The sequence below is a fragment of the Haemaphysalis longicornis genome, unplaced genomic scaffold, assembly GCF_048455015.1.
Source record: "Haemaphysalis longicornis isolate Haplotype H1 unplaced genomic scaffold, Haemaphysalis longicornis Haplotype H1 scaffold_8, whole genome shotgun sequence".
NCBI classification, from domain to species: domain Eukaryota; kingdom Metazoa; phylum Arthropoda; class Arachnida; order Ixodida; family Ixodidae; genus Haemaphysalis; species Haemaphysalis longicornis.
In genome coordinates this window covers 121,825,333-121,838,076 of record NW_027526445.1, presented here as the reverse complement: position 1 = coordinate 121,838,076, position 12,744 = coordinate 121,825,333, and the positions used below count along the sequence as shown (strand labels likewise).

Sequence of the window (12,744 nt, the reverse complement as noted above, 5' to 3'; positions counted from 1 at the left end):
TGATCGTGGGTGAACTGAAATAAAAAAAAATCGAATTCCCCTCAGTATAAGGGCAACGATGGGAAAATGCGAAGCTTCATTTGTGGAGTTTGTCGTTTGATCGTTGACTTTAATCACCTTGATCTAACGACGACGATGGTTGAACGCGAAGCTTTCTCACGATGGATTCTTTGGTCGGCCAGTTCCTACCAAAGTGGCGCGTACCTCCAGAGTAGCACATACTCGCAGTGTGGAATTGGCCACCGTAATGGGTAGACTGCGTGTGATTCGTTCAGAGGAGCAGCAGGATGCGTTTAAGCAACGTCAGCGAGAGCCTGTCAACGTCAACGCCAGCAACGTCAACGTCAGCCTGTGCTCGTTGGGAGGATCCGCAGCTTCGTTTCGCCGAAAAGATAGAGGCCAAGCGACGCCGAGAAAATCCTGAGATTCGCAAGCTGGATAATGAGCTTCGGCAGCTACGCCATAAGAGACGTAACGGAGAACCATCGGGTGATGCGACGCCCAGCAGCAGCTCGAATATAGCATCGTCATCGCCGTCATCGTTGACGAAGACCTGGTCTCGCTCTTCAAAGGGAGACCCGAATAAGGGAGACCCCTTGAACGGAACCAGCGTAGAAGACACGGAGACTGAGAGAAGAAACACACAGGACAGCCACTGATCTAACAACTTCATTTTATTAGGTAGAAAGGGAATATATAGGCCTAAGGAACCACAACACAAACAAAAGAAAAGCAAAAATAAAAAAAAGAAACACACTGCGGAGAGATGTGATACCGAAGCAAAATGTACTAAAAGCGAACGGACATACGCGAGAAAAGCCCAATCACGACCCCCGCAGATACTCAAACTCTTTTGAGTGAAGCAACACACTCGCTTGCTAGCGCGCATGTCCTCCCTTTCAGCAATGTGGAAAGCTTCTACAACTTAACCTGTGATCTGCCGTCCGCGTTTAAACAAAATGTCAGTGCTTTGTAATGTCGATGATCAGCCACATTTGATACAGTGTGATGACAAATGAGAACTGGCGGGACCCTTCAATGATAAATGATGCTCACGTAAGCGTACATTTATGCAACGGCCCGTCTGGCCCAACTACGTTCGCCCACATGACAGGGGAATGCTATAAACGACTCCCGTTGCGCACGAAACATTGAAGCTTTCCACATTGCGGAAAGGGAGGACATGTGCGTTAGCCAAGCGAGTGTGTTGCTTCACTCAAACGTTTGCGCGTGTGCGGGGGTCGTGATTGGGCTTTTCGCGCGTATATGATTCGTACATTTTCCTTCGGTAGCACATCTCTGCGCAGTTTTTTTTTTGCTTTGTTGGTTTTCTTTTGCTTGTGTTGTGGTTCTTTATGTCTATATATTTCCTTTCTACATAATATTGATTTTATTGATTGATTGTAGGGTTTAACTCGCCGACGCAACGTAGGGGATGAGGCGCGCCGTAGAGGACTCGGGCTCCGGATTAATTTTGACCACCTGGGGACGTGTGCCGAAATCTCGAACACACGGGCGTTTTTGCTTTTCGCCTCCATCAGAAAAGCGGCCGCCGCGGCCGGGAAGCGAACCCGCGTCCTTGTCTTTCTACCTGATAAAAATAAGGTGTTAGACCTGCAATTGTCCTGTGTGTTTCTTCTCCCCGTTTCCGTGTCTTCTACGCTGGTTCCGTTCAAGATGTCTTTCCAACTCGCCCAACTTGCCCCACTCCTGAAGGGAGACCCGAAAGAGACCTTTGCAGGAGCCACAAGTCGGTCCAAGCGCGACTCTCTCGGACAAGACTTTAGAACAGCGTGCCAAGTGTGCGACAGACTGTGGTGCGACAACCAAGTACTGACAATGACGGGGAAACGCAAAGCTTTAGTGCGCCTACCCGCGTCGAACCCGCCGAATCAGCGCTTAATCCGAACCAAGCAAACGATTAAACTCGACGATCAAACGACAAACTCAGCGACTAAAGCTTCGCGTTTTCCCATCGTTGTCGTTCGGCAGAGGGGCAGTTGATTTTTTCCTTTGTACGTTTAAGCCAGTTGCACAACAAATTATGCTGTCTTAAAAAAAAGTCACCTGCCCCCCGCCCCCCGCCCCCCCTTCCCCCCCTCCCTTCAAGAAAGAAAAAAAAAATGTCGCTGTCTGCGGAAGTTTAGCAGTTTCTGGTTCGCGCGACAATCATTACAAGCAAAATAAACCGGAATGACGTAAATATCCACAATCTGCGCTCTAGGCCCTAAAATGCTATGGACAAATGGTTGGCAGATCATTCTTTCCTGACTATTCTGCGTGGACTTCACCGTGGAAAAAGATTTTTAGGTGCAGCGTGTAAGGTACCTAGCGGTAGAGGGCAAGAGATGAAGGCTAGAACGAATGCACTTGTTTATTTTATTCGGTAGTGACTGTTGTAGTTTTAACTTTTGCGTGCTCTGTTCCTTTTTATTTTCAGATTGCTGGCGCTCATCATGATGCAGAAGATAGAGGCCGAGAAGAATCGACGCATGCTCATGATGATGCAACGTACGCAGGACCAAACACTGGATGTCGTCGTGCAGCAGATGACAGAAATGACTGCGGTCAACAAGAGCGCGCTCGATACGATGAGTCAGAACATGGTGGGCCAGTCGGAAATGCATCAGGAGGCATTGAGGATGATGAATGAACAGATGAAAACAATGGCATTCTCTTAGCGGCGTACTCTCAAGGACCATCCTCTACGGTTCCGGCGGCTCAACCTTCGAGGTGTGCGCAAGACAACGCAGGGGAGTTGCGCTGCGTCGCTGTAGGCCACACCTCGTTGCGGCTTCCGTCCCAGGGTCTTTTCCCGTTGCTAGCCATCGTCTATTAACAGCATCTCTGGCATCTGAACGAACATCCCGCCGCTAGCATCCTACCAAACTTCACGTCACAGCAACAGCAGTACTTCTCTCAAGTTGTGCATGCACCGACCGCCAACAACGGAATCACTTACACGGCCTATCCCGCACCCCGCTCCTCGCAGCATCAGACACCCCAAACTAATGTAGCACCCAGCCTTTCAGTTAGTCACCCCTTCTTTATTCCCCCGCGTTCCTCTATGTGCGTAGTGTTTTCAGACGAAGGCCTGAATGCCTCAGTCTGCGAAAATCCGGCGTTGTTGTCCGGCACAAAAACGGCTGCCGATGGAAGGTATAAATAAAAACTCAATGTGGTTGTTATGGGAATAAAACCTGGGTCTCCAGGGTAAAAACTGGGTGTGTCAGCACCTCGCTGCCAGAGGTCGAGCAAAAGTTAGTCTAGTGGCTGCAGTGGTTACGCCACCTCGCGTGACAGGTGAGGGGGAGGATTAGTGAAACTTCATTTTATGATAATAATAAAAGAGAGTTAGGGCCTGTGGTCCTCCGCACAGGTGCAGTTCATATTCCGGAAACCCTTTGGTCAAGGCCGTCGCTCTCGCCCGTTGAGTTAGAGCCATTGGAGACTTCATCCCCGCGCAATTGAGCATGGCTGCTTCCCATGCCTCTCTGGTAGGGGAAGAGTTGGGGGACACCTCAGGGTTGCTCTGACATGCCTATATACCATGTGGAAGGTGTCGGACACCTCCTCCTATCCATCCATCCCTCATTCCTATTGGGACTGCACCCCGCCATCTCTTGCCCCATCCCTCGCCTCCATCACCTCCTGGGAGCTCTGGCTGTCTTCCCCGCCGACAGTGAACATCCAGGCTGCCCAGGAAGCTCTCTACAAACACGTGCACCGGATCCGCACGAACATTCTGGAGTACTACGTGGATCCGGTGAATTGAACTTTCAAATTAGGACGTTGACTTAGGTCCTGCGGAAAATAAAAGTTTGATCTCCTTCTCTCCAGAGAGTGCAGTCACCATCCATCTATTTTAGGGTCAAGATGCTTTACTGCTGGAGGGCATATAAATGTGTTCGTCTGCAGGCATCGCAGTATTCGCTCATAGACATTGCAGGGGCTGGGTAAGGCCCGCGGTTATCGCAGTTATGTTTTAATATTGCCCGCTAAATAGCTTTCACAGGACCGGAGAGAGTCCGTGATTATAGTCCTTGACTTCGAGTCCGAGGCGGCGATCGCTGTGGCAATAGCCTCGGCTTGCTTAGAGTTAGGAGCCCTGTAGGAGGGCCTATCGACTTGCTGATCCCTGTGAATTACAGCGGAACTGAAGAACCCTAGGCGCGACGGCCCTGCCACATCAACGTATACCCTATGCTTGGTAACCGTTAGTAGAGGTGCACATTTTCGAATTTTTGCAACCCATAATTTATAGGTACAAATGTAACTTATATTTTGGTAACCTTTATATACCTATACACGTAAAGGTTACTTAGTTATAGGTTACTTTGCAGCTTTCAGCATGTATACCTTTATATAGGTGACATCTACCACCGTCCAAGGACACCTGCAAGGTGTCATGTTGCGTGCCACGCGCGCTTTCGCCGACGCCGCTGTGGCGAGCCCACGATGGAGCCTTCCGGGCGCGGTAGACAAAAGTGGGTTAGTGGAAGATATGTGCGACCACGCTCTTCATTGCGGTATGAACTCAGAAAGCCTCGGGTGTCTTTCTTCTTCCCCTGAATAAACTTGAATTAAACTTAAACCTAATTTTGAATTAAACTTAAACGTGAATAAAATTGAAGCTACTTTTATTATTCCTAAAATGGCGGTGCCAGAAAGCTTGAAAATATTCTCTTAATATTTATATTGAGCAGGTCATGCATTGCATGACCTGTTCGATAATCATTACCCATGTTATCACTCAAAAATCTTCGCGAATATTGGCAACGATTAAGTCTTAAGGACAGGCATAACTAAATTTGATGTTTGCATCAGCTTTGTGCGGTGTAAGAAACCAGCATCAAACATGCATGATAGTTCTCTTAGTAAAATAAAGGCACGAATTTGAGCTTTAGTTAAACAACATTAAGCTTTAGTGGAAAAATTCACTTGGTAGCGTACTTCAAAAGAATTCCAAATTTGTGATAACATAACCTTAAGCCAAAAATTCTTGTGTGACAACTTAGGTCATAGTTATCAAAAAAGAATTGCAGTACATGCACACATGTTTGCACATTTAACAGGAGCACATTTCCAGAAGTTTGGCATGAGTAGTTTTGAACACTCACATTTATTATTATGAAACACCTGTGGGTTATTTATTAAAAATCAAAGCTGCGAACCACCCCAATGTTGTTATCGTTTCTTAATGAGTATTAGACTTCCATATATTGCTTTAGATTTTGCAGTTAAAGTACGGTTTATTCACATATCCTAATTAAACCTATTTAATAAATGTTGCGTGAAGAGCTTCACAAACATGGCCAAATACACAGATTCTTTACCTCAATATTTGCACGGATGTATGCAAAGTATTTAGAATTGTTTGGATACTGCCATTGAAGAATTTTAGACGAATTCGAATTTGAGCTAAATTTATGCCATGGTTCTCAGATGTGCACTTTCCCATTACAGCGCTATTGTCATGGTTCCGCACAGAAAAAAAAAAACGCAGAATGTGGGAAATTAGAAAGAACATTTATTACAAATTCACTGTTTCATACAAAGCAGTGTTTATGGCTATATTCGCTGCATTCTCCGATCAGAGTCTGTAATATTACACTCAAAATTCATTCGTCTTTACGAATCCATCTTTACACTTCCCTCTTAGGTTCCTCTTTGCAATTCCACCTGAGTTGTGATTCCCACGCCAAGTTATCTTTTTTTATGCCGCACTAACATGTTTTTAGGCCAATTGCAATCTGTCTTTTGGACAAACTTTCAATGGGATCTAAAATTTTCTGCATGAAAAAAGGCACTTGAAAAATTCAAAGAGATAAGCTTCGCAATTTACGTAGTACACAAGCAGGCGCAAAATGAGGGCACGCTGAAGATTTCCCGCGGTCATCTGAATAACTTGTTCCCTGCTGCCGCAGATGGAGGTATATATGTGAGGGGCCGTCACTTCAATTTCCCCACATTGAAGAGCCATCTACAGAAAATTTTAGAAAAAGAAAAAGATGCAGTGCAACCTTAAACCCCTCACACCAAACCATAGGCATGTGAAGCACAAAAATATATTGCACGGAAATGAAGACTCAGACCGGAGAATGAAATGAAAGGCCACATCAGAAATAGTGATTTATGGCCTTTCAAATAATTTCACATCATTAATCGTTACGCAGGGTAATTTGGCTGCATTGTTCAGAACAAGCGAAGCCACTGTAGTCAACCCTCAAAAGTTTTAATCGCGCCATGTTACAGTTTATCTCGCGCAATGTTTCTGCATGCTCACCCAGAACAGGCACAAACTTTGGGCTACGAGATAAACTGGGGTTCCGCACATGCATTTGCAAAAGGCAAAACAAAAACATTTCCGCGCCTTCACGTGGAATCACTAGTACACGCAACATAACGAACGTCGCACTAAACCCAGGAGACGTGCTGTCACGATGCTGACGCCATCTGCGTCGCATTTTCGGCTGTACTTAAACATCTCCTCTCCCTCTTCGTACTGGCCATTTCATTCCATCCCATGTGGAAGCCGAAAAGTTTTTCATTTCAGTAAAGTGTTCTGATCGGTGGTTTCTTCCTCGGCTATCAGTAAGAAGGAATCGCGAACTTACATTATTTCTTTGTCCAGATGTGTTGTGGGAGTGCATACAACTAGAACTGGCTCCAATCTTCAAGTGGCATTTCCAGGAGGTCTGTACCTGTAATGACCCGAAGGGTTATTTGGGTTAAAATTCAATAGGCTTGACAGCTGGGCAGTTGTTATACATTAAGAATGAAAGAACACCACAACATTGACAAGACGAAGAAAAGAACACAATACAAGCACTCACTAACAACTGGAGCTTTATTAAAGAGCTCTTTTTCGTTATAAGAGCTCTTTCCGAAAAAGCGCTCTTTTTCTTGTTGGCTCTGCAAAATTACCTATCTTAGAGGATAGCTAGAGTTGCTCAAAAACTACAAACCTCCATACTGATGACATCTTTATGTGAATTCATAACCTACGTGCAGTAACTAACTGATAGAAAGAGTCTCTAAACATGAGGCAAAATAACATACGAAATATAGCACCATAACACTTGAACAAAGGCTTCGCATTTTACAAGTGAATCATACTTTTGTCTGTGCAGGCCAGGTTGCCAATTTTACAAAGAATATTTGAATGAATGTGTGTTAGTTATTGCATTTTCATACCGTTGTTTCCACTGGTCAGACTTCATTTCAACTGGTGTCATACGAAGGGGCGTCCTGGTTGTTAGCTCAAGGAACACTGCGTGCACGAAAAACAGTAGTGCTGATAAGTCATAGATAGCATAGGTAGCCAGATGCAACCACACTGTTCGAACAGCCAGGAACCGATGAGGATGCAGCACCCATTTTTACACCTGCACCTGTCTCTGTGTAACTTGGCCAGCCCATCCTGTAACCAAATTCGTCACAATTTCTGTATCATCAAAAAAGTTAAAAACAACAAAAATCAAACAGCCTACATGCTGGCTCATACATACCACCATGCTGTAAAGTCGCTTTACTGCATTACACTAGGATCACGTGAAATACAAATTTTGCCCTGCAGTGCCACGGGAATAAATAAACGACTGATTTGTGCAAATGAGAATAATGAACCCACTGAACATGCTGAAAATGACCCGCTGCCTCAAAATGACTAACACCATATTTGCCCACCCAAAGAAAGAAATGACAAAAATGAAGAGTGCTGTACATATGAAAACTTTTTATTTTGCCGTAGGGCAATCTTCCGCAAAAAAAAAGGCTTGTGCTGGACAAAAGTGAGTTAAGAAATTTCGGGCAGCATTTAGTGGACTACTTTCCCGCAGCACACACCTTGCGTTTAACTGGATATATTCCTACAAGACCAATAAACTAGGCACCATTCTGAAGATATGCAGCGAGAAAAATGACCATTCCCCGACACCTAAAACAAAATGATAATACCCACACAATAGCGCGATAATATTAGAGTTTAATGAGAAAAAATTGAATTATTCAGACAGAGCTACCTGAAAATTACATGGACCAATAACTTGTGAAGTACGCCCGATGCAGCCAACAGCGTAAACAAAACGCTTAACACATGACGAAGGTGCGCAAACAGCGCAGAAAACATGAGCGCCGTTATTTGTTACAATGTGCGGGCTTGCCCGATAGTCCGCTCTAATCTGACGCAACGAACGCAAGGCCGTGATTTCATTCAATTGCCGTCGCGGACAACAGAAAAAAAATTACACCCATCTCCCCGAAGGGAACCATGAGTAGGATGCGGAGCGTCATGGGGGTTCCGTTTGCGTTTCCGTTATGTTGGTTAGCCAAATTTGGTGGAAATGTAGTGAACCCCGTAATGCTCATTTATCCTACTCATGGTTCCCTTCAGAGCTAACACCGGGCCTTCCGTCATATATACAGACTCATTTGAGGCACTACGTAGTATCGAGGACCCAAAAACAGACGACGCCACTGCTCAACGCATCCGCCAGATACTCCAGCACAAGCAGAGGAACGACATTGACGCCAGGGTCAGCTGGACGCCGGGACACGTCGGGGATCGCGGGGGTGGTAACGAGGTGGCACATGGTCTTGCCACCTCACAATCTGGAGTTATACCTGTACATCTCCAGCCTCTCCTGCTCGGATCTCCCGACCTCCGCGATGACCCCTACGCGGACTCGCTGCCAGGTGGCCACTTCGAAATGGCGCGAGTACGACGCTACCTCCGGTTTCTTCACCGCGAGAGATTAAAAACCATTACCCCTCCACAAATCTTTAAGAATTTACCCCTCAGCCGATCGCAAGAAATATTTATTAACAAAGTGCTTGCCAACACGGCCACTACACCTCATATGATCCATAAATGGCAGATACTTGCTGACCGGAAGAAGGGCATTGGCACCGCTGCCCCCTGCACATGTACCTTCTGCCACATTGTGTGTGAAGCAAACATGGACCATCTTAGTCTGCACTGCTCCGCTTTTGATCTTCATAGACTAAACCATAGTGTTTTTCAAAATTCAAATATGGAAGCATTACATAGGGACATTCTCGAACATCCTCAACACCTGGTGACCTTAGCCGAGTTTGGCGTTGCCAGTGGCCTGGCGAGCGTGATTTAGTGGGTGTCTACCTCCCTCCCTATTCCCCCTCTTCCCCCTCCAGCGACCTTCGGTCCTCCCCTTCCTAATAAAAGAATTTATCATCATCATGGTTCCCTTCGGGGAGATGGGTGTACTTTTCCTTATTGCATGCGTATATACGCGAGTGAGACGAGATTGAAGTGGTATCTAAAGGTATTTATTTAGGTTTGCACGTCTTCTTACTTTGAGTATGACGGCCTTATGGTCGCTGAAGTGCACAGTCAGTGGATCTCGTTCCTCTTCTACGGCACGTACCCACGTGGGGGATTGGCCAAGAAACGGTGGTGTGCGGACGCCAGACCACCGCCGACGCCGCGGGACATACCCCCGAGAATGAGACGCTCCGCATCTAAAACATCCAGCGAAGCAACCATGTCAGGTAACGAAAATCCGTCTTGAATGCTGCAATTTGAAATTGAAAAGCCAATGAAAACACGTAAACCGTGAGGGGAATATACTCACCGAGTTGGCTTTCATTGGCGCCGGGGCATTGGTCCAACATGCGAACTTCATGCTGGTCGTAGAAAAACGGGCCGTGTAGCGCTGCCAGTCACAAACGGGCGCGCCACAGCCTCCGCGACTCACGCCGACAAAGAAGTCTTGTAACAGCAACCCTCGCTTCATCGTAGGGGTATCACAGCGGTAAAAAGGCTCAAGTGGCGCGAAAACGCGGCCACCGGGCCTGCGGGCGCCGCCATTTCTCTGTATCCCGTCATGCAATGCAGAAATCACAGGTCGCCTGGCGAGATGGCGAGATAAGCATCTCTTATAGGTTACAGGGCGTTTTATAGGTTACAACGTAAAAGTTGCATGTCAGATTTTGTTGAAGTAACCTATAAATCGGGGACGCAACCCTTACACCGCTTTTAACTTCACGCCTGTAACCCTTGAAATGGACTGGGATGGAGAAAATATGAAACTAGCTCCATTGTAACCTTTATGCTATAGGTTACTTCTGTTTAGAAGTTACATTATGGGCTACCAGGATCTATCTCGCCTATTTCTGCATTTCCTTTCAGGGGTCCAAGCGCGTGCTTCCCGCCTGCCTTCGTGACTGTGATATTCCATGTCACGGAGAAGTGGAGTGGAAGAACAGAACACCGAGAAAATGGGATCCGCTCCATGACGCTTTTAGAGGGCGGAGCTTTGAAAGAAGGCTGGGGCCAGGCCGCAGTTCTAAAGGAAATAGCGGGGTTATGTACCTTACGCGACGCAGGGCCTATAGATTCTAGACGGCGCTGCACGCACATGTTTGCACACGCCGTACTTTTTAGATGCGACGCATCTCTTTCACTCGCCTTGTCCCTCCGGCGTCGTCCGGCGTAGTCCGCATCCCTCCCCCATTCTCCTCGCGGCGCCAGCTGCGCGCGAGCGCCGCTCTCACCGCAGCGCCATCTGCGTGTTAGAGCTCGCCGGCGATCGCTCCGTCGCCGTGCCAGCTGTGCGTGGGTGCGGGTAAGCGCGCAGCTTGCGCTCGGTTAACACATGCGCATGCGCTGCTATGTGCTGCTCTCTCTCATTCCGCTGCATATAAACGCGGTAACTGCGCCGCTCTGCTCAGTCGTTCCGCCGCCGCTCCGCCGATGACATCCTCCGATGACCACCGATGATTTGAATGGAGACTAACAGGCCTGCTATCGCGGTGGTCGGCGCAACCGTAGCAAGCACCGGCCACCCCGACAAAAATTTACACCATCTTCCTGCGAGGGGAACCATGGGGTAGATGCGACGCATCGGGGGTGAACATGCTGCGTAAAATATGGACACACAACAACAATGGACACGCTAACATAACGGAAACGCAACGGAAACCCCCGATGCGTCGCATCTACCCCATGGTTTCCCTCGCGGGAAGATGGTGTAAATTTTTCAACGTGCGCGGCCTCAACTGGGCGCGCTGATAATGCCAAGCGTGCCCCGCGCGACTGCGCAGGTTCGGTTCGAGCTTATCCGATGCTCTCCTATTCCCACTTTGTTAACTTGAGCAGATGGAAACTCGGGAGCGCGCTATCTCGGGCCTTATGGAATAGCGCCCTTGGCTCTTATTTTCACGAAAGCGTTTGTATTGTACCTGACTACGTTCATTTTGCCTTCAAAAACTTGACGGTATCACGGTGCTTAGTAGTGGGGACATGTATTTCAATGCCAGCTATTTCCATTGTGTCTAACGGCTCTGCTTATATGTACTTCTTGAAAAATTGTTTCAATTTTAGGCCGGAAGGCTGAATCGACGAACAAACAGACAGACAGACGACAATTTTTGCGTACCTTCAGCTGCAGGTACCGATTGCAAGAACTTGTCACGTGACGTCAGGCGTAGCTCCGGCACACGGGACAATTGGGGTTGTAGCAAAGGGACACATACCCACTGAGTTGAACATGCCCGCAATGAGGTACTGGACCAGGTTTTATGATTCGGAACGAATGCTGCTGCAGCGCGCGTGGTACAGAGGCTGGTGGGACACGTACCACTCGATCGATCGATCGATCGATAGACCAATCAATCAATCAATCAATCAATCAATCAATCAATCAATCAATCAATCAATCAATCAATCAATCAATCAATCAATCAATCAATCAATCAATCAATCAATCAATCAATCAATCAATCAATCAACCAATTAATAATAAATAAATAAATAAATAAATAAATAAATAAATAAATAAATACAGGCCTATGAAGGTCAACTCGATGAATAGTATATCCGGGGTCAGAAGCCCAGCTTCCGAGCAGAACGTATAAAAAAATTACAGCCGCTCCACTCAATGCGACAGCTGTCGGAAGTGCAGAGCAGTGATCCGCCATAATGGGCTACAGCGCCGTTATTCGCTCAGTGCTGCCACCCAATGCATTTCAAATTTCCCGCCTTCGCAGTGCTCGCGCTCCCCCTGCCTGAAACTGTACCAGCGGGAGTCTTGTTCTTTTAAAGACGATAGACTTTCTTGGCCTACTTAAACCGAGAAATTTTGGCCGGTCTGTGTGTCTGTGTCTGTCTGTCTTTCTGACTGTGCCTCGATTCAGCCACTCGGCCAAAGTGCAACAGAATCTGTGCAACAGTCTTAAATACTCACAGCCAAATATAAACGTTTAAGTCCGGTTTTAATGTTCATACTTGTCAACATTGTTGAACAAGAACAAGACATTACGCCAATATAAGGAAGAAAATCAATACATAAGTAATACTTGCAGTGTTCCTTCATAAAAAAATTCGTAGATGCTGAATTTTTGCGACATAAAAATATTACATCCACTACAGAAAAAGAACTTTACTCCGTCGCCTGCTGTCGCCCGCGCCACTATAGCGTCTGGCGGCATCTTAAGAATTCAAGCGGCGAAAGTTAAGAAAGGTTCCACTAGATTAGTTTCATGGTCTGCTTGGAACGCACGTGGAGTAGGGAAACGTGGTTCTATAAACGATGAAGTAGGGCACCTCAATTCACGCGCGTCTCCGCCGTACGGCAGCGCTCTCATCGAGGCGCTCGGCCTGGAGCAGTGGAACGCGGTAAATGTAAATTGAGCGTGTTTAACTTAGGAGGAACGCGATGGAAGAACAGCATGAGCGTTGCGGGAAATAGAAGGGAGGCATTT

General features: G+C 46.9%; 2 protein-coding genes across 4 annotated transcripts in view; both read left to right on the top strand.

The window, feature by feature from the left end:
• Positions 1 to 3,839, top strand: part of LOC144150017 (uncharacterized) — a 27,867-nt gene extending 24,028 nt beyond the window's left edge. The window contains exon 4 of the mRNA XM_077681792.1: positions 2,441 to 3,839. Within this exon, the coding sequence (XP_077537918.1) occupies positions 2,441 to 2,681 (241 nt within the window). The 3' untranslated portion in view covers positions 2,682 to 3,839. The remainder of the gene's footprint in view (positions 1 to 2,440) is intronic.
• Positions 1 to 12,744, top strand: part of LOC144149196 (uncharacterized) — a 135,916-nt gene that overhangs the window by 75,395 nt on the left and 47,777 nt on the right. The gene's annotated exons all lie outside the window — the stretch shown is intronic.